This window comes from Manduca sexta, chromosome 25 (genome assembly GCF_014839805.1).
Source record: "Manduca sexta isolate Smith_Timp_Sample1 chromosome 25, JHU_Msex_v1.0, whole genome shotgun sequence".
NCBI classification, from domain to species: domain Eukaryota; kingdom Metazoa; phylum Arthropoda; class Insecta; order Lepidoptera; family Sphingidae; genus Manduca; species Manduca sexta.
The window spans coordinates 11,272,253-11,294,910 of NC_051139.1; the positions used below are offsets into that span (position 1 = coordinate 11,272,253).

General features: G+C 33.1%; 2 protein-coding genes across 2 annotated transcripts; both read left to right on the top strand.

Moving 5' to 3' along the window:
• The first annotated feature begins 213 nt into the window (after window positions 1–213).
• Window positions 214–9,885, top strand: LOC115451579 (leucine-rich repeat extensin-like protein 5). Its single transcript, XM_030179934.2, has 3 exons — window positions 214–381; window positions 8,053–8,253; window positions 9,072–9,885. The coding sequence occupies exons 1-3, from the start codon at window positions 247–249 to the stop codon at window positions 9,678–9,680; spliced, it is 945 nt and encodes a 314-aa protein (XP_030035794.2). The 5' UTR covers window positions 214–246; the 3' UTR covers window positions 9,681–9,885.
• A 5,406-nt stretch (window positions 9,886–15,291) lies between these two features.
• On the top strand, window positions 15,292–20,043 carry LOC119190573. The gene is made up of 2 exons (XM_037442778.1): window positions 15,292–15,348; window positions 16,182–20,043. Exons 1-2 carry the CDS (start codon window positions 15,292–15,294, stop codon window positions 19,941–19,943), a joined length of 3,819 nt encoding a protein of 1,272 aa, XP_037298675.1. The 3' UTR covers window positions 19,944–20,043.
• The last annotated feature ends 2,615 nt before the right edge of the window (window positions 20,044–22,658 follow it).

The following is a 22,658-nucleotide window of genomic DNA, read 5'->3' on the forward strand; positions in this document are numbered from 1 at the left end:
CAATCAATTTATTCCAACTGGTTGGGTAAATCATCCGAGTTAAAGTAACATCGTGAAATGAGTTGCGTTTAAATAATTCTCATTTGATGATAATAAAATGTAACGTAGGAAGTAATTGGCAATGAAATGCTGACCTAAAAATGTCACGAAACTTTTCCAGACCTTGAAACGTCTTGTCTAGTGCTTTTAAAAGTAGTCATATATAAATATGATGTATTCGTTGCGGTTGGTAAGTAGTAAGCACACATGGTCGCGACACTTCCAGCCAGCACCAGGTTCTGTGGCATCAAGCGAGGTGCGCAGGCGCAACCACCACGCCGCCACTCTACAACCACTCGCCGAAGCGCACGCAACATGGCTACCCGGCTACTCTCGCTGCGCGTGAGTATTTATATTAGCATTTTATTTACAAATTATTCATCACTAATTTCACAATATTTACATGTTTATCTGTGATGTAACCACGTGGTCGGTGACACAGTTGTCATAAATCCGCCTGACCTGATATCTCACATCTCACGCCTTATAACAATACTAGGTATTATCAACTTCTTGTATGTCTTAACAGTTTTCCATGAACTTCCGTCAATTGGCATAATCGATGTAATTTGTTAATAGATTCCCATTATATTATATGCTGCGTCGGTGTGTTGATAATTATCGGTTGATCCTAATTGCCTAGGAATTAAATGTTTGTGAATATTCATAAGTATTATTAAATCTTACTAGTGCTGCATAAGTGTAACAAGTTATGGTGTAAGGAAGTGATTATGTATCTTTATAATAAACTATAATTGATCCTAAGATGAATTATGTATTAAAAATAATACACTTGGATCCAATTATCATAAATTTATTAAATACTCATTTGTTATTGTGGCAGTCAATCCGTAGCCCATCACTTCCCACAATACTTAAAGTAATAAAAAGTAATAACGTCAAGTAGACATCGCGGACAAGGTTTCAAACTTCGGTTTCAATTGCTTCATTGATGTTTACTTTAATGCTATACAAAAATGTGGACACTACGACAGACTACATCGGGTATTTAATTTAATAGTAAACATATTTTAATGATGAAATAATGATTTATAGCAACATAAGTATAAAGTTATAAGTCCATAATATAACTGCTGAAAATTTTGGATTTAGACCAAAGTTCTCGGTGGTATTGCTACTCTGTCTATGGATAGTCATGAAGCTTACCACCAGATAAACGGCCTGCTTGCCTCGTCATTCGCTTATATTACGACGGTACATAAAAGTATAAATAATATGGATTAGGAGTAAGTCTATCGCCCTTACAATATGTTATAAAGGAACCATAAAACACTTATTCTTACGCCATAGAATGTCTACGAGTTTATCGACCCCTGAATTACTAACGATATTGACATTTTGTAAATTTATTGAATATGTTTTAGTATTCATTGGTAGAGAATGTCACGGACTCTTTTGTATTTTCAAGATGTCAACTAACTAAACCCACTAGTATTGCAGATTGCTTTTGTTTCTACACGGTCATCGGTAAAAAAAATAAAAACGATATATTAAACAGCTATAAAATTTATTTGTAAATGAAAACTATCTGAGACTATCTTACTAAGATTTCGTCTATAAGCTATGAAATTAGTAACAATAAACAATAAATTATATTATTCAACGGAGGATTAATTTGAATAAATAAAAAATAAATAAATGAGGACGAACAGGCCAAATAATAGGAGTAGATATTGTGCAAAAAGATCGTATGTGAATCTTTTACATGTCCATTAACCATGCTCCACTTAATAACGATCAAGTTAACGAGAGATTTGAAGCGAGTCATATTATACTAACCTTCGGTCGCAGCCAATTACTTTAACTACCGTGATTGCTTCATATTTGAACGTTAAAATGTATCAATTATCCAGCGGCTTAAATCTTGAGGAAATAGTTTATCTGCTTCTAGTGGAGTTAGAAATTAGATGCGATTAGTTCGTTAAGAACTATAAATTGTTTTACACTTTACGTTCTTTATTGAGCTTCCAATTTTGTGGCTGTCAATCCAAAAGTCAAAGAATTTCATTGATCATAAAGACCTTCAAATAGCTCTGTAAGTTAAAAAATTATGGACGTTTCCCAAGACAATAATGACAATAAAATTACAAAACAAACAATTTACTCAAACCATTGTATTGATGTCAACTCGCCTAGGAAATTGCAAGATGATTTACATTAGAGAATCATTCGAGATAATTTTATGTCTCGTTTCTTTGGCAAGCTCTAAAAACATTTATTGTGATGACTAATTCTCGATCGAGGTGAAAGCCGTCCTTACCAGTACTTAAATCAATTTGCTTTATCATATTATAGCCCAGCTATCCTTTTTGTCCTTTAGAAGGTCATACGGCTTGGCTGAACATAGGGAAATGTTTCACATATTTATACAGAGCCTTGACATTCGGCGAAATATGATTTTATATTTCACATTACCTTTCACGCATATAATATTAAGTCACTAACTACCTAGCACTCGTAATATTTGTAATGTCATGTCTGCTTTAAAATTTTGACCCATTGAGTGTTTAATGTATCCTTATTAAATAATAATTAAATGAAGACACAGCTGTATTTACTTATATAAAAAAACGTGATTTTATAAATAGTTCTATTATCCTTCCCTATTTTACATTTAGTGCTTAAGGAATTTAAGACATTTGTATAAACTATGCGTCAAGCATAGCCAACCTGAGTTCATTGGCCCAATCCAGCCTACCAGAGAATGCACAATGATGCATCTATCCTTTGTCTTTCTTTGGTTTTCTTTGTTTTGTCAGCAGGGATTATTCAATTGATGCAATATTATAAATGACTTACATTTATTTTTTTCATACTACACTTAGCAAATATAGCATGACGCATTAATTTGAAGGTTTTGTCTACCTTTTCATGTTCAAGTACTATTTAACATTATAAACCTGATTAAAATGTTTATTTATTCCTTGTCTGACGACCTAAGTCTTGATTAATTTGGTACGCCCTTTTAAAAGTTAATTAGACTACCTAACTTAAATTATATTTAAATATCAGTTACTATATAAGGCACATAAATTAACATTAGTCAACGATCTAAATAGATCACAATTGGATTAGACCTAAATTATTGACCTTACAGTCAGTTTTTCTGGCGTTCCATTTCTTAGACCTTGGATGCAGGCGTGGCCAAGGCGCCACGGCGGCATTGTGTCCGTTTCCGGATCAAAACCGGATGCGGTCCGCGGCAACCATTATTCACTAAAACAATTCTTTATTGTAATTTCGTCGGTTCTCGCAAGTGCAATATTTACTCATATGCAGTGACCTTCATTAACATCAGAATCGGAATCTAATTTCAATGATAACTTCCGTGAATAAATTATATTGCTTTTGGTTCGGCTAAGTAGAGTGGTGTGTTATTATAAATTGATTTTTTTCATGATAAGAATGTATTAATAATACATAAGCACGCTTTAGGTCGTGGTTGGTGTATTTATTTTTAAAAATTTCAATGTGAGTAGGTGAACCTACGTACCTAAAATAATTCATAACAAGTTAATGCGGATTTCCTTAAACCTCGCAATGTTACTGTTTTATTGTTAATGTTTTACTTTGTTCGTATGTAGATGATAATATTATTTATTACGTAAAATAGTAAATTTAGGTGTTACTGCGAACGCAGACGTAAGTATAAGCATTACAAAAGGCTTCTAAAACAGAATATAAGAAACTCATAAGCCTTCGTGAGGTTAGGCAACTGACTGACTGACAGCTTCTTGCATTTCGTATGCCTAGTGAGATTTGCAGAGGCACACAGCCCCATCCTTCACTTAATCTCCACTTTATGTGGATGACGGTTGGCAGTGCAATTTTTTTTCCCATTGTTTTGAATGACGAGACGAGCTTGCCGTTTACCTGATGGTAAGCGATACGACCTCACATTATACTACATAAACAGTAAAAACACCATCCAACACCCTGAATTACAAAATATTGTTTGGTATTCTACGACGCTCGTCATCCTAAGACATGAGATGTTAAGTCTTATTACGTCCAGTATTTACACTGGCAACAATGTTTTTCAAACCGGAACACAACAGTGACTATACACTTCTGCTTGGCGTCAGAAATAGACATTACGTTGTTACTAACCCAGGCGAACTCTCACATGTGAGAGACCTACCACCAGTAAACTTTATCGCAAGAAGAAAGACCTATATATATAGGACATTGCCTGTCATGCTATGTATTAACATAGCTTCGTTAACTAGACAAGATAGAATATATTATAAAGATTATAATAACATACATATTAATATGCGCATTGTATTATATAATATTACCCATTGTTGAGCACGGACCTTCTCTTAGTAGAGTTCCCTTCTCTTAATACTGAAAGGGTTTTATAGATCATGTATTAGCTCAACTAAAAATAATCGTAATCTGTAAATAAAGATTTTTGTTATATATCGTTAAAGGACCGAGTTGTCAACGTTCGATGTAAAGACCATTTGTCGTGCACGCCCTGACCTCTCATTTTGTATGTATTTCGCAATCACACACGTGCAAACTCATGTGATATGGCGCAAAGAAACAGGTGTAGGTACAAAATTATATTAGTTTAAAATCAACTCCACACACGCAACATTCATTGGGCTTTAAATATGATTTAGTTCATATGTTCGAACTGTATTACCGCCATATAACTTGTTCGATGAATATTGCCTGTTACTGTTTGGTAACGGTCGCTATGTTAAATGTTTGTATAATTTCTCTAAGACAAATCTTAGTATCATTTGCAAACATACGCTCTCTGGGTTTTGTAGAGCCAATAAGTAGTTCTTTTTAGTGCCTAATGCTGAACACAAAACAGTTTGTGGTCTAGACGACACGTGACTTTTGGGTGTATGTTTATTTATAATTATGCTTAAAATATATATATCCAATCAGAATACTTACCATCTTTAATTTAGTTAATGAAAATGTCACTAATCCCTACTGTTATAAAATTCCAAATCCCTCAGAGTTCCACTAAAGTTAAAAAATTGACTTGTATTTTAAGTTCCTTTAAGTATCATGACAGTATTTGCTCATTTCGCGACCATAAATAAAAATTAAAGTAACTTTACAATGCATTTAGACAACTTACACATCCACTACTGGAGGTCTTCACAAAAATCATTTCAATCGGTCTATTAAAAGCAACTAGTTAAATTTCACTAACAATCTCAGTACAAAATAACATTTACAAAATAATTAATTGCATAATTAGATTACGTAAAGTAAGCCATAAGATGAATATAAAGGGTGATAAAAAATGCTAGCACACGGTCACTGTACAATGGGACTAACTGGTAACGCAAAAACTTTAAACTCGATTTGAATGTCAACACGTCATTGAGTTTAATTATACGTCCGTATTAAAGGTATCAGACTACTAAAATTTATAAGTTTTCTTATTCGTACTAACACCGATTAACTTGGGTTTGGGCTGTTTGTTTGATGCTCGATATGACGATAAGTTCTCCTCATATCGTTAAATATCGAATAATCTAACAGACTGGCATAATTATGTCGACTGTCGAGGGGTAATCATCTCTCGTCAGTTGACATTCTATTGGACCGCACTTCACTTACCATCAGATGCAGTGGGGTCGCTTTGCCGAGCCTCTGTATAAAAAAAACAGTCCTGTATTTGGTCACAAAAGTTATGTAATCCTCGACTGCGATATTGCATCATCAGCTGATAGATAGTATATTATATTTTTAGTTTATTTCTACATTTAATTTATTTATAATTAATTAATATTTTTATACATCGTATTATTAATATTTACTGTTGTATTTGTTTACCGCAAAAGATTTCTTTGGTGCACCTACCTTGTTCATCTCTTCTCCACGCTAAAGTTGATTGGGAGAGACCGATGGCATTAAGTCCGCCTATATACAAAATTTTATTATATGTAAAGTGCAAATATATATAACATGCCTAGCGGAGTGTGGATGTATTTAGCACTTGTGCCTTTTTTTAATCTTTTGAGGATAAAAGCTAAATATTATGTGATCAATATTATAGTGTAGATACCGTCAATAACTTGGCATGGTTACTCTTACTATTGTACTTGTCTAAAAATATGAATTTAAATAAAAGTTACTTTCCTAACCTGAGTCAGGTAAGGGCTCAGGTCCCAAGCACATTGTAGACTCTTAATGGCCTTAGTCCATTGTAAGTCGTTTAGAATGATATTGGACATAGGTTTTAAGTGAAAAAATCGATTCTGTCATTCAATTTTACTCAATATTATATAAAAGTAGACAACTCAGCGTATATAAAATAATTACTCATTATTCTGAAATGACTTGCGAATTTTTTAAGGAGGGACTTTCTAAGAACTGTTAAACTCGTATGGCAGTCAGTCTAAAAGAAAAACTTGTTCTATTTGTTATTGAGGTCTAACTACTTGTACTTGAGTGTTTTATGGACTAATTCATATTTCTTATGATAAAACCTGCTCATCTTCGGGTATGGCAGCGATCTTTTGTATTTCTTAGGTATAAATTAATAAACATAACTCGCTTTTCTATTGCATTGTTATATATTTTATTGCTAACAAAAGTTAGCTAAGCGAAGCGTAATACAATATAAATATAAAATATCCTATATATTACAACATAGTAACACCAATATTACACAGTCCTAATAAATCTTTACACAATATTAAGCATTTAAATTCATTAATAAAGTTGTATGTGTTACCTACAAGCCCAACCATATTTGGCGAATGTGTCCATACGTTTGAATTATATGTTTATAATTCGTGTTAATAATATAGTTACAAAGTGACTGTCTCGATAGATATTAATTTATTCGCATGTAGGTAGCGCTAAGACAAAAAACAATTCAGTCCTAAAATCGAACGTGTGAACGTATATAGAATGAAGGAAATACATTGATATGTTCGTTGGATAATGTTTTGTTCAAGGTAAATCCTAATTGCTCTCTTTACTGGTTGAATGCAATTCAAAAACTGGTTTCTTTTACACAGTAAGAAAATGATATGTTCGCATAACAACCATATTGATTTTTAATATTTATAATGTAGTTTCTTTGTGGTTACAGAACAATCACAGCGTAGCTTAGACCTATTATATAATATTTAGAATATTTAATATGAGCTAGACGACGTCTTCTAATTCAGAAAATATGTTTTCCCATCGGGTTATTTAGTATTTATTGAAGTCATACGAGTCATACTGAGTGTTGGCCTATGTGAAAGCAGTCTTCGTAAAAATATTTCTTTTAATTGTTCACGTTAGTGGGACGTACGTAAGAGACAGGACTTCTCAGTTATAATCAGTTTAAAATTTTGTGGACCGTCGTTAAAATACTTTAATGTTTATGTACGGTTTGGAACGCCAAAACCTCACCTTCGCAAAAAAGCTGAGTCAGTAGCTAAATTAATGTCAACACCAATCTGATAAAGTTGACCGATAGGCTCTCATATTAAAAATTCTATACATATTGAACATGTTTTCCACATTGACGTCATTTACTATGTGATCATGATGTAATACAAAACTTAGTTTCTTTTTAATTTTACCTAAAATCCTCTATTTCGTCTTGCACTTTTAAACTTGTGATTAATTTCTGTGGAACGCATTTTAGAAATTGAGTTATCGTGTATGAAAATTAATGAAATTAAAGATTTACCCAAAAGTTCTAAAGAAATGAAACACTTATTATTGGTTGCTCTTAAAAAACTGGGCGAAATTAGAGCTCTGTAAGACGTATATTACAGTGACAGCTGCTTCTATAGACTATTGTTATCTAATAAAAAAACACGATCGAATTTCATGTTAATTTACCAATTCGTTGGAATACTGTAAAAACAATCTGATGTAGGGATTAAAATTATCTTGGAAACATTTTATCATCCTTCCTATTCCTTATCTTCTTCAACGTATCCAACAAAGGTTAAACTGACAAAAATAAGAAGAGAGTAATTAATCAAACTATTCATATGTACTTTACAGATGCTAGTGATTCTAGTGGTGGGCGTGACGTGTGAGCCTGCACCAGGCAGGGTTCCCAAAGTATACAACGCGCTCATCACATCAAACCAGAACTTGGAGCCAAGTAAAGCGTATCCTGTTTACCAGCCAGTCCTTCACGAGACGTACGCCTTCCCACTGCAACCAGCTATCTTCTATGGAGGAGAATTTCCGTTTGCGAATGTAAGTATAACAAACCCAGTCACCCATATTACTTCCTTAACTTTCTTATCGTTATTATCTTTGTTATTTATGGTCTACACGTCCACTCATTGTAACTTTAGGGATAATGTCATGACGGCGTATTTTTTTGTATTATTGGAAATTAAATTAAATTTTGTGTGACGAATTAAAAAAAAAGTTTGGTCGTGATATACTGAGACATTTACGAAACAAAGTGGCGAACATATAGTATATCGATGTCGGTATACTTTTGATTTCTACGATCGATAAAGCTATTTAACATAAACCTGGCCAACACAACAATGGACATTTAACATAACTTCCGAAGAAGTGTCCAAATTAAACGTTGTATGAATGAAACATGATTCGCGCATATAGGTTGGTATGTTAATACTGAAAAGGCGCCGGATCACAGGCGTTGTCAATTAATGGTATACTACAGGGTCTTATTTTAGTAGTAGCTATGAGACTATAGTTTTTGAAATGTATGGTTATATATACAAAAAATAAGGTACACATATTTAATATAATAGCTCATCCACTCCCAAGAACAATTTTGATTTTCTGTATATAAAATATAATGTTGAAAATAAAATCTTATCTAAATAAAATGTAATAATTACTAAAATTTTAATGCGTGTAGAGGTACGCATGGTAGATAGGTACGTATATATTATTGTAAGAAAAGTATGCATAGTATCCAGGAACGTTGTGCTATGTTTACTTACTATATAAGAATGTATCATATTGTTATAGTGAGATTCTTTATACGAAATCTTAAATATCATACTTAATTAAGGTTTATATCTGGTTTTCAGAGTATAATTCCTGGCCCCACACCAGCACCTAAGGTTGCCCAGGCTTCTGAAGCAAGTCCATCATCTACGCCTGAAACTCCAACAGAAGTTGTATCATCATCTACAGAAATTGCACCTACCACTACCGCAGAGATTAGCAGCCCAGAGCCAGAAGAAGGGAAATCGACGCCTGCCACGCCCACTGCCCCAAAAACTCAATCTCCCATACCTCTCAACGAATTCGGTCTGCCGCCACAAGTCATACCGTTGGGTGGTTTAAACCCAGCTTATGATGGATTCACCCAAGTCGGTCCCTTCTCATATACCTACCCTGGCTTCCGATTCTATGACCCTTACGATCCGTTCAGCTTCCAGAGTTTAAGTCCATATGCAAGTTTCCCCCTATACCGTCCTCTGACTAATGTTTTGGGACCTAGCTTGCCTTTCTATCCTGGAAAGGAGCCAGCGCCAAGCAGTCCTGTTCAACCTACAGAGAAGTCAGCACAGACTCCGCCCCCCGAGCCGAGTGATCTCAACGTCCTCAACTATTCCTCGAAGGACCCTGCCATACCTGACGTGCCTCCGCCACCTTTGCCGCAGGGAGGTCTCAAGGATGATAAATCTGAATAGTCTATAATTTATTTAGTTTCTTACTTTGGATGTGTAACGAATTTTATATACGTGTCTGCGACATTACTTGGTTTAGCATGACATTGGGCCTGACAAAGTTCCTGGTTTACTATATTTATTGTATGGTTTATACAAAAGCGTCTAATTATATGTATTTTTGTACGTTGTTACTAGGAAGTATAAAAATATAAATCCCATTCTATGCCTTTCATCATTTCGACCGGCGCGTACCACTCGTAGTAGTAATAAGAATATTTATTGCCTTGATGCACGTAGATGATGCGACACTGGCAGATGCTGAACTTGAAGGCGTGGTACCTGACGATGTCCGCGTACGAGGAGTTTGCCCTCACGTACACACAGTTAGGCTCAACGTTCAAATCAATCCAACGCTGAAAACAAATATTTTTAACGCTTAAGACTTCAATATACATATAATATTACAAGAAGATTTAAGATTAGAATAATCCATAACGTTATTTACATTTGAATGACCGTAAGCCGTTGACTAAATTGAACTGTGAAATAAACTCTATTGAAAATTAGGCCATAAAACCACCGCTACGCACATTCTATGGGTCTATGTATCTCTGTATTTTCTCACCAATAGTGCTATTTTACTCGCATATGTTATTAAAATAGCTATTTACCCTTATAATAAGCTTTCCTCTAATGTCTTCGTATTTCATGTGATCATGCATAACTAAAGTTTTGAACTTGCTGGCGCATTTTCCGAAGAAGTAATCGCTATGGACGGTATCTGTAAATTGTGTTACTGGAGTAGTAATAATAATACACTAGTATTACTACTAGGTTTTTATGTTTTTATGCTTATCAATATGACTATAAAATTTGTACAAATGAGCATTTTCGAAATTATATGTAGGTACAATTCGCTAGGCGACTTAACGAATGCCAGTGTGGATACTTAAATTACATACCATTATATTGAACCAGACCTTTTTTAAAATTTGCACATGAACTATGTTGTAATAAGTACATACGACATAACATTATATTAATTCAAATTAATAATATTAGTTACTTATAAAAATACAATAATTAATAATGAATACTCACCAGGTCCTTCTTCAATATTAGTGAATACAATACTGCTAAGGGCGCTGTAATAACCATAAGGTGCCACGAATTCTGCAAATTAATCAGATTAATTATATTGTAATTTACATGATTGTAATATACCAATATAAAAGCATATACATATATAGCGGTGACAGTGTATCCGATGGTAATTAGTTGTATAATACAAATAGAATGATACAAGTCACACGTGTACAAGATGGTCTTTTTTTAAAGCCTATGTTACCCTGACTCGACTGCCTCGGTGGCGTAGTTGTACTGCGTGCGCGGTACGGCAGCGCTCTGAGGTCCTGGGTTCGAATCCCAGGTCGGGCAAAAGTGATATTTGGGTTTTTCTGCTCAGTATCAAGTCTGGCAGTTGCATCGCATTTTATAACCCCGTGTGGTATGTTACCCTGAAACTCCCCACTCGAACTCTTATAAATAAGTCAAAACGGCAGTTGCACGCATTTTATAACACCGTGTGGTAAACCTCGGCGAAGGTCTGGGTGCCCCCAGATGATGCTTTATTTATAATTAATGCTTTAATCTGTTGGTTACCCGCAAGAAAATTTATTAACACAATAAATAGAAAAGAATTTGGGATACTACTGTGGACTCCGAAATGCAACTCGTTAAAACTAAATATTTCGGCAGAAACTTTTAGCGTAATTTTGTATTAATCAACCTGACTGAAAGTAATCTAGTGCCACAATAAAGCAAAATAATGATTTGATCACTATAAAATTTTCAAGTAGTGTAATTGCCTGCATATAATTTTGTATACGAGTTCATTTTGACATTGCGTTACTAAATAGCTTACTTACCTTCTTCAAAATAATACCTTACAATAAGTTACTCGAAATATGTATATAGAAAATAAAAAAGTGTCAGTTCAGAAGCAAAAAATTATAAAAAAAAGTAATTTTACGAGATCTTATGCCACTACTGCGACTTTAACAGAATTCGTCGCAGCTGTAACATCACAATTCCAGGCAGAAATACACTCACGCACACTTCATATTCGCACTAAGCTATAAAATAATAAAAATAAAAAACAGTTAAGTAAAACTGGGATTTTTGGTCAAAATATTAGTTATTAATCATTTTTGGCACGATATTAGCAGAGGTAAAGAGGACAATGTGGTTTCATTTATTAACGCAATATCAAAACGACCATGTGTAACAGGAACAAGAAAGAAAGAAACACTCGTGATACTTACTTATAACAAAAAGAAAACATAGTAATTCTGACACTTTCCGTTCCATATTGATATATAGAATGTCTGAATTAATGTGAAAAGAATTGTTACCGACATGTTTATTATCAACAACCATAAAGCCAAACAAACAGAATTGTTTACTCATATGTAGTTGATATGACTAGTCACTTACTTGAAATACCAGTCTGCGGATATTTGTATTCCAAACGATCTGCTAACAGCCGATACAATATGATATCTTTACTTTTTATTAGCAATGGAGCAAGTGAGTTACAAAATAGAGCGTTACTACGTTACTACCATCCACAATATTTAAAGACCAACTTAGGATCTTATTACAAAAACATGAAGAATTAAGGAAAATTTTTAGTTTCTTATATAATATAATAATTTCAGCCCTATTTTCCTTCACCGTTAAAGCTAGCGATAATGAACAAAGAATACATACATATTTTTTTTTTAGTAAAGTCAGAGGAGTTTGCCTTTTTGATTTGAACCTGCGGAAATTCATCTCGGCAGTCCGTTCTACAACCAACTATGCTATCGCTGCTTTAATTTCTTGGTTCCTCGAAATTTTTGAACAGGGCGACGGCCATCCCATATCCGTTTACACATTAAACTCATAAAACGATACCAGCAATTAACACTACGCTGAATATTTTTTGGCTAATTTCCATTAGAATGCTAGGTCATTATTTCTTTATCTTTTATAGGGTCACAAAGTCTCCCTTTTTTGCTATAAAATGAAGAATTATTTAATAACATAAAACGCTCATTAAAAAGCTCTAGTATTATAAAAAAAATCTTTTTTCATTTTAAACGTCTTTGTTGTAAAATTGGCATTTTCGAGTTAGCGTAGTATTAATTGCAGTTGTCGAAAAGTTATGAGTTGGAGAATATTTGTAGTTATAGGAAAAGAAAAATATTTGAAAATGCTTCTATTTCTAATTATCTCGTAATATAAGAATCCTTACACGTTTTCGATTTAATTTTATTTTAATGCAAATACAGATAAACCCTCTTAAAAATGTTATATAAATGCTACTACAACAATTGAGTTAGAAGGACTTTGCGTAAATCAGTTTAAGTTATTTTGTAATATACATATTTCAATAACACTTGATATTGCATTGTTGACACGGCTAAAAGCTATGGTCCACTTGTTCTTCTGTTTGATAAAGTATTTCCACCATTGTCGATATAATCCGCTGATAAATATGTTGTATGAATACTAATACTACGGATAGATAGGCATATATATTATGTGATAGGATATCTACTTTTACATAGAAGGGATAATGACATATGTGTTAATATTATGTTTCCACGTAAAGGCGGTTTTCTTTTTAAATATTTATTTTTAAAATAAGAACAAATTAAAAGTACTTTTACATTTACTGCCATTGCACATTCGAAGGACCGTAAAAATAAAGGTCCCAGTTCATACCTCCAATGTACAGTTCGTTAGGGATGTACCATTCGTAGTAATGATATTTAAATCTCTTTTGCGAATGACAATAGGTAATACGCGGAACGCATATTTGGAATGGATACGATGTACTTCTGAAGGTATCTTCGGTGTGCGAAGTAGCCCTGAGTATGATGCATGTAGGTATCCTCATGATATCAATCCAACCCTGAAAAGAAAGATAATCATCAAATAATTTATTAAGAGATTACAATTTTAACCAAAAATAATTATACAATCATTCACTATTTTGGAATGAACCCTTTTGGTATTTAGAACTGACAATCGGTGTTCACACAGGGGTTACACATTGTCACTTACGGTCATTTTTAATAAACGACCTCAATCTTAAACTACGATCCTGAGAATAACCCAATCAAATAAGTAATTTGTGCGCATGACAAAAAAAATTGTGCTAATTGGCCCATTTTTGCGAGGAATCGAAAAAGCGATTTCTTTTTCTAAAACGGCGATATATCGGCTACACCTGAAGATTAAAAGTAATATATCTTTGCATACTTCAAGCAATATCTCGGTTTGAGCAACTAGGTTTTCTCTTGATGTGCTTTTCAATAACGTATTTAGGAAACAAATATTTAATACGGTTAATATACTTACTCTTATAATTACTTTTCCCAAGACATCCATATGATCTAAATGTACGTGGGTGTAAAATTTCTTGTCTTTAATTTTACATTTGCCATATAAATATTCGCTGTGGATATGTTCTAAAAACAGACTAAATGGTTACAATCTATGGTCTACACCAGCCATACACAACCTTTTTTTTAAAGGGGCCACAAAAACGTTTCGGTCTTGATGCGAGGGCCGCAAAAAATATTTAGTTGTTCATAAAAAACATAAATCAAAATTGGAGATTTATTAAGTAATTTTTGAAAAAAGAAAAGCTGGCCACAATAAAGCGTTATTTAAAAACTTTGCCTGTAACTCAAGATGGGCCAAACACAAAGGTCCGGTCGACCGCACGCGGCCCGCGGACCGCAGGTTGAGTATGGCTGGTCTACATAAACGATAGCACATGAATAACTTACCTATGTCTTTCGGAGAATGAGATAATGTTATATCTGAGAGGGATGTGAAAAATTGCCAAGGAGATACTAAAACAGCTGAAACCAATAATAAACATTATGTATCGTAATACGTTCAAATCACATCGTATATACAAAAAAATATGTGTCAATAAACTAGAACTTACATAAATTATAAAATATTAATAGCTGAAAATGATAAATAATTTTCATTTTTTATGCAACGTCTGACACAGCATCCGCTACTGCGGATCTCTCCGAAGATTAATATCATTTGGAATCACTTCTACATTTTATATTATTAAGACATGATACAGTTCTGACTGTTTATAAATATTATGATGCGTAGATATTATACAAACATATTAATCACAAGGCATACATTTAAGTATTATTAATCAAGGTAATAGAAATTTACAGGTAAAATGATGCCATTTTAAAATGACATCAATTTTCAAGAAATACCCAAACTTGTAGAAATACATAACGAAGTGTAGTTAAAAAACACTAAAAGGAAAGTAAGAGTGATCGTAGATGATATTTACAGTGAAAAAATAAACCCTATCGATATATTTTTAAATTTAATACTAATAAGTAAATATAATTTCTAGGTATTTAAATGATGTTAAAATTTTAAATAACACCCTGTAAATTATAAACAACGCCATAATATTCGGTAACAAGTACTTCAAATCTCAGTCGAGCTGACAACGCGATACGCGAGCTAAGCGAAACGATACCGCATTACCATAACGACATATTTTGTTATAATTTGTTTTTCGGCAATCCATATGGGGATTTTTATATATCTAGTAATCATCTTATTATTTGACAAAGTTGTTGCACAGGTACGTGATATTTTACCCAACTACGACAAAACTAACGAAGGTTATGACTTTAGCATTCCATGTGTGTACACAGTGTGGACATGTGTTTGGTTCCATAATTTTTAATCTTAAACTATTTATGCACTTTTGGAAACAAGAAGAAATATAATTCTCGGTTTAAAATTAAACACCGCGCGTGTTCTAAAGCAAATGTAAAGCCTTAATAAATATTATGTGCGATTTAAATATCATCAGTTATTAACTTTGTGGATAAAAATTAAACATAATACATCTGGAATTATCAGATTTTTTATAAACAAGTGAAAAGCAAAAAAAAAATACTGAAGAAATTATTAACTAATTTTCCCTGTAATAAATACAATGATAACCAAGACGTTATAGCCGTGGGAAATTTTCTTAGTTTGTTATTATTAATATTTTAGATATTTTAATACTATTCCATTATATTGTATCTCTTTCTATTCTTCGCGTATCCCAGTTATTATTTTACAAAATATTGAACAGACACAGTAAATTTACGATTTTATTCTATAGATTGATGTATTTTTTTCTGTTCAATAGATTGTTTAATAATCTATGTAAAACCAAAATCGTTATTTTGGGACGTTAAAAAAATATATAGGTATTTCCATTATACCAATAAAGATTTATTATTTTTCTTTATTTTGAAAGGATTTGTACTTTTTATATATGACTTAAAAATATAAATGCATGAAAAAAACACAAAAAAAAAAACATAATTACCACTCACCGCCCTCCGATGGCGACGCGAGGATAAAAGATTCGAAGCGAGGAATAATAATTATTATAATAATTTCATATTAAACTTTCAGAGTTGCCCGGAGGAAACTTTGAATAGAGGAATAGCTGTAAAATGGAAACCAAGTCCTCCTGCGAACAATGTCGTATCGGATCCCCTATGTTACCACAACAAGAAATTAATAACAAGAAACTGCACAGGATCGAAATGGATACCGCCCCTTAATGAAACAAGATCATGCTTAAAAGTCGTGAAAAATTTTGACAAATTTTCATGTGCCCCTGGATTTCACAGAATATCAGAAAAGAACTGTGACTACTGTTACCAGATTAACCCACCATCGGCTTGGAACTTCCCATGTGTCATAAGCGGCGGCGCTTCAATAATCACGAATTTACCAGAGACAGATATAGATGCTTTAATGAAAACGCTAATCGCCAGTAACACTTCGAGATACTTTTGGTTGCCTGGTCGGAGACAGAAACCCTATAATCCTGTTGTATGGTATATTCCTGGGCCCAATTGGGGACGATACGTTTTGGCAAATAATTATTTAAAGATGCAAACACTTTTCTTGCAAAACTGCTTATTGCTGGATGTAGAACAGAGACTTCTTCTTACTGAATCATGCAATAATATTTATCCCTCATTATGTTTATACATTAATGATATGCATCAGCCATCAAAATGCCCTAAGGGCTATTATTCTTTTAGATTTAAGTCGAATCACGGTACGTGTTTTGGAATTGAAACGTCCGATTCTGTCGAGGGTTCATCGTTTGACGAATTTATAGAAAAAAAGTGTCGTAAGCCTATGAGTGATGATTCATACGATGCACTCAGTAGATTTATATTTAAAAAAATTGCTGAAAAATATGAATTACCAGATGACCAATGGTGTTGGTTTAAGTTGTCTAAAAGTAATAGCATGGAATATGATTTTGAAAATATTACATCTGTTGCAAACAAATTATTAACGCATGTCGAAGGGGCAATTAATAATGCCGGTACTTTGGGATTGCTAAGTAAAATGAGAAACTTATCTTGCATGGCATGTGAAACTGATGTCATATACGGTGATACGCAATTGGTATTTGAATATGACGAAAAAGAAATAAAATTTTATCTTACTGTTTATTCACCTTCTGGTTTATGGAAGTACAACGATAATGATAAGGGAGTTCGTTGTTTTTCCAATGCCAAAGGATTTGCTAAAAGAGTCGATGTCAGTGAAGCTCCAATATTTGGGCCCAAGGTTCGGAAAGACAAAAATTCTAGTTTTGGAAACGCCGAAAAAATTGTATATGCCGTTAACCTAGTGACGGATCATTCTGCAGAGTATTGGTGTGAAGGTCATACCAAAAATTTATCTTTACTTTCTACTGGCAGACTCACAGTTAACCCTCGGGGGAATGAGGTTCATGTATTTTCCCTAGTTATAAAATATGAAATCGGAAGCGAGTTTGACGATGCATATGTACCCAATATGACTTATTTATTAGCCACATTAACGGAAATTTTACACGCACAAAGAGTTTTGTTTATGGATATATTAGTTTTTACGATGAATGACATGTTAGTGGTCCTGCATGTTCATGTCCCTTTAAATAATCCGACTGAAAATGAAACGTGTGCTATTCAGACAACATTAAATTTTCTTAAAGAGACACTTGAATTGGAACTGCCTAAATATAATAGTACATTTGTAAATATATCCAGTTCTCTGTATTGTCTGCCAACTACGTCTATAGATTTTATAAATCTCAATTGGGATTTAACTCCTATAGGACAGGTAGCAACGCCGAGACAATTCTGTTTACAAAGCAATGGTTTGCCAGTCACAAGACAATGTCAAGGATCATTTCTCCTTGGTAGTTTATGGGGTGATGTTGAAGGTACCTGTGATATCAATTTCAGGCCTTCAACAACGACAACATTTTTATATAACATTGTCTCGGGACAAGCCCCAAATAATTATACCACTAATTTCCTAACTGATGGTTTGAGTTTTGTATTGGAAGACCTTAATATTATTATTCCTGCAGATATTTATTACCTCTCTATGTCTTTACAACAGATTTTGCATTATGTCCAAGAAAACGAAACGTCTGTAGAACTGGGAGACATCGAAAATATTGCCTGGGCTATGGATAGAATGTTAGTTTTAGATAATAATGATTTGCGATTAGCTCAGACTTTAAATTCTACTAACATACTATTAAATTCAGTAAATGAAATTATTGAAATTTTAGCCCATAAAAACATTACTAATAAAGAAGAATGTCATGATAACATAGTCCCTGATGAATCATACCAACTAATCGTGAAACCTAAATTTATTGTGCAGGTATCATTCCCAAAGTTCAATAATATTACAGGTATTGCTATTTACAATAAAGGATCAAATGAAACATTTAACGATATGATAATTAAACCCTTATATCTGAATACAACTATAGAAGACGTACTTTTTATAAAGAATTTAGAAATAGCAACATGGATACCGAATGATGTCTTAGATAACTTAAAAGTTAGCGAGAACCAAAGTGATAGCGTTGCGGCTAGGAATAATAGTGACGATTTTCATATTATAATAAACATATTCCACAATGATGCAGTTTTTCAAGAATTGGGTATAAATAAACATGTTGTCAAGGGTCGTGTTATAGGCGTAACGATTCCAGGCTATATTTCCAACTTTGAATATTCTGTACCTCTCCTTTTTAGAGATTTGAATTATATTAATAACGAATCATTTTGTGGTTATTGGGATTTTAAAACACGGTTATCGAGCCATATTCCGGGAACGTGGAAAAATCAAGGTTGCTACATAGTAAAAAATGTTAATAATGTTACCATTTGTGAATGTTACCACCTTACACATTTTGGACATTTACTAATTATACCTGGACTCAATAATAACCATCGCTATGACAACGGCACAAATCATAATAGAGCTTTAAATATAATTACTTTAGTTGGTAGTTTCTTATCTTTAGTGGGTATAGCTGGCATATGGATAACAGCATTAATGTTCTCAAACTGGAGAAAGAAAGCAAGTACGAAAGTACTTCTACAATTATCTACAGCTATAGCTCTACCTTTACTTTTTATAATAACATTCAGTCTAGATTATTCTATATTCATTAATAAAAAAGGAATGTATGTCGTCGCCAATAACAAGAGGCATATTTGTGTTATTTTGGGAGCATTGTTACATTATTCTATACTCTCCAGCTTTATGTGGATGTTAATAACGGCTATACTTCAATTTGTAAGATACGTCAGGGTATTAGGAGTGCGGAGGCCTTCGAAATATATGATAAAGTTTGCATTAATAGGCTGGGGCATCCCTCTTTTACCAGTTATTATAATTTTGGCGATTAATACCGATAATTACATTCCCAGTCCATCAGTTTCTACTAAAATATGTTATCCTAATGGAATTTACGCCATCCTAGGTATTTTGGTTCCTGTTAGTATAATATTATGTGTTAATGTAACCCTTTTTGTATTAGTGTTGCATTCTATATCACGTAAACCCGAAGAAAAAATGCAAAGTACTGACATGGACCTTATCGCCGCACAGCTAAGGCTGTCTATATTTCTGTTTTTCTTGTTGGGACTAACATGGGTGTTTGGGATATTATCATTCACGAACAATTTGTTGTGGTCTTATTTATTTTGTTTATCGTCTACATTACAGGGTTTTGTACTGTTTGTATATTTTATTATATGTGACCCAGCAACAAGAAATTTGTGGGTGACACTAGTAACGCCGCAAGACCGTTCAAGTTCATCGAGAAATAGTATTACTAGTTATAGTACAACATAGATATTTTCTTTTATGTATAGATGCAATTACTAATATTATACTTATCCAAGAAGAACAATCAATTTACGCTTTCGAGCAGCATTGCTATTTAATTTGTAGTCGGAAATTTTTTTTAAACATTTTAATCAGGGAAAAAACATATCACCAAGTTATATTATTATTGTAAATTAGTTTACCGTATCTATAATATTTTTTTATTAAATTTAAGAATAATGAAAGCGTTTTATTACGTAAAAGCTTTTTGTAGTGGCAGGTCTCTCACATGTGAGGGTCCGCCTGGGTAGGTACCACCGCAATGTCTATTTCCGCCGCCAAGTAGCAGTGTGTAGTCACTGTTGTGTTCCAGTTCTAAGGACATTGTAACCAGTGTAACTACTGGACATAATAAAATTTAACATCTCATGTGTCAGGTTGGCGAGCGCAGTGGAATACCAAACAATACTATGTAATTAAAGGTGTTGGATGGTGTTCCTACTGTTCATGGGCAGTCGTATCGCTTACCATCAGGCGAACGGCAAGCTAGTCTCATTATTCAAAACGATAAAAAGAAGGTAATATTGTTTGCCTACATAAGGGATGTTAGTAAATACTCAGATATTAGTATTTGTTGTTTATTTACTGTTCAAAATCCATGTTTCGCTGTTAGATTTTAAACCTCAGTCATTTCACGTTTAGAGCTTGTACATTAAACATAATTAAGTGTGTTATCGTAAAATTCAATATGGTCAACAAAATAGTACTCTTGGCACTTGTATCTTTATTTAATTTAGGTAAGTACTATGCATATAACGTTACCAATTTTTTGTAGGCGTGTAAGCAATTGATTAAGATTAGTGGTCGTTTAGTATTCGAAATTCGACCGTCGAATTTAAAAAATTAACGCAATATATTATACGTATTATAATTTTTTGACTCCTATATATTATGAACCTTAATGATACCAAATCTCATAGTCCGTTTTTATTCAACTATTAATATATAGTTTCATCATTTTTTTCAATGCATTGAAGATAACTTTTTTCTAATACAGATACTATATGTAGAGCCTGGAAAGCTATACCAGCCAACCAAGCCATGTACACACTGCGCGCCGGCTTTGGCAAAGAAAAAGTAGGAGAATCTGATGAATTACTACCAAGAAGTAAGAATGCTATTATTAATATAAAGTTAATAAAAAACGCAACAAATCGCATACAACATAAATTAATGCAAGATTTATTAATATCGGCTTTTCGGCTACATAAAATAAAATAAAATAAAATGCTTTATTCATCACGTAGGCGAAGGTAGTTGCACTTATGATGTCAAGGTACATGAGAATATTTAATTATTACTTAATTAAATTAGCTTATATAAACAAAGACAATTTATATTGAAAATAAAATAAATGAAAAATATACTTAGTAAACAAAGAAGCCAGCTCGGGCTGGCAGGGAAGAAGAAATAAAATGATGTATATATGTATTTTTAAATAAGCAATAAGGGAGAAACGCGTCGCGTTCCTCACCGATGAGGACAATAAAAGCCCTAATCCACCAGCCTTTCACTAACTACCTAAGCGATGACTTCCCGAATAAGAAAGGCAGAAAGAAACTCCGGGCTTTATCTTTTGTCATATTTAACAGAACCCTTTGTTCGAAGGTATCATTTAAAGGCTAGAACGTACTTTAAGTATTTCTCTTGATATTGTGTATTTTAGATTGTTTATATCATAACATCGTACATTTTTATAAGGAAATAAAAATAGTGGATACTACTATAATAAATATTGCGAATATTTGAAGTTGCTATTATTTTAAACATGAGTATTTTTATACGACCACGACAAAGTGACCACATTACACCGGATGGTAAGTGGAGTGGGGTCCAACACAATGTCGACTGACGAGTGATGATTACTCCTCGGCAATCGACACGATTATGAAATAATTTTCGACTTGGGTATTAATCCAGAACCTCTTAGTATACAAACATAGAAAGTAAGTTCATACATTTTTGTTTATAAAACAATATTATATAATTTCTTTTAATTTCCATCATTATTAGACATAATTTGAATGCTAGAGACGATACACCAACCGGGTTCATTACTGTTTAAACGTTACTAATTGATCTTCAATATTAAAATAAAATACGTCCGATATTTTTTTTAGAAAACGAGGAATAACGATAGACAGAACCGTGCAAAATAAAATGTAGTGAAATGCTATTTATCTGTATTCCAGCTTATCTCCACAGCACGTATAAATTTGGATGGTGCCCTGGAGACGCTACATCGCCTGTGTTTAAGCGTAAAGAGATCAATATAACATTACCGACGTGGGAGAGTACACAAGCGGGATATTTGCATGTATGTAAACGATAAAAACGAGTAAAATACATTCATAATAAAACTTGTACTTGAAAGTATATATTATTATGGAAAATATTTAAGTCGGAATCCAAAAGATATATTTTGTAGTTAATACCGCCTATATAGTTATGCTTTATTTTCTCCATGTGACAAAGTTATGTAGCAAATGGTTTTTATTGAGATTTCAGCAATATCTAATTTTCATCTTATAAAATACTGATTGATGTACTTATTATACAAACGCATCGCAAAACAGCATGCTGATTCTAAATATGCTTTACGAATTGTATAGATGATATTGTAGAGTTGTATACCTTTTGCTTAAGGCAGCTTGTTTTTTTATTACTATGAATGTTGAGATG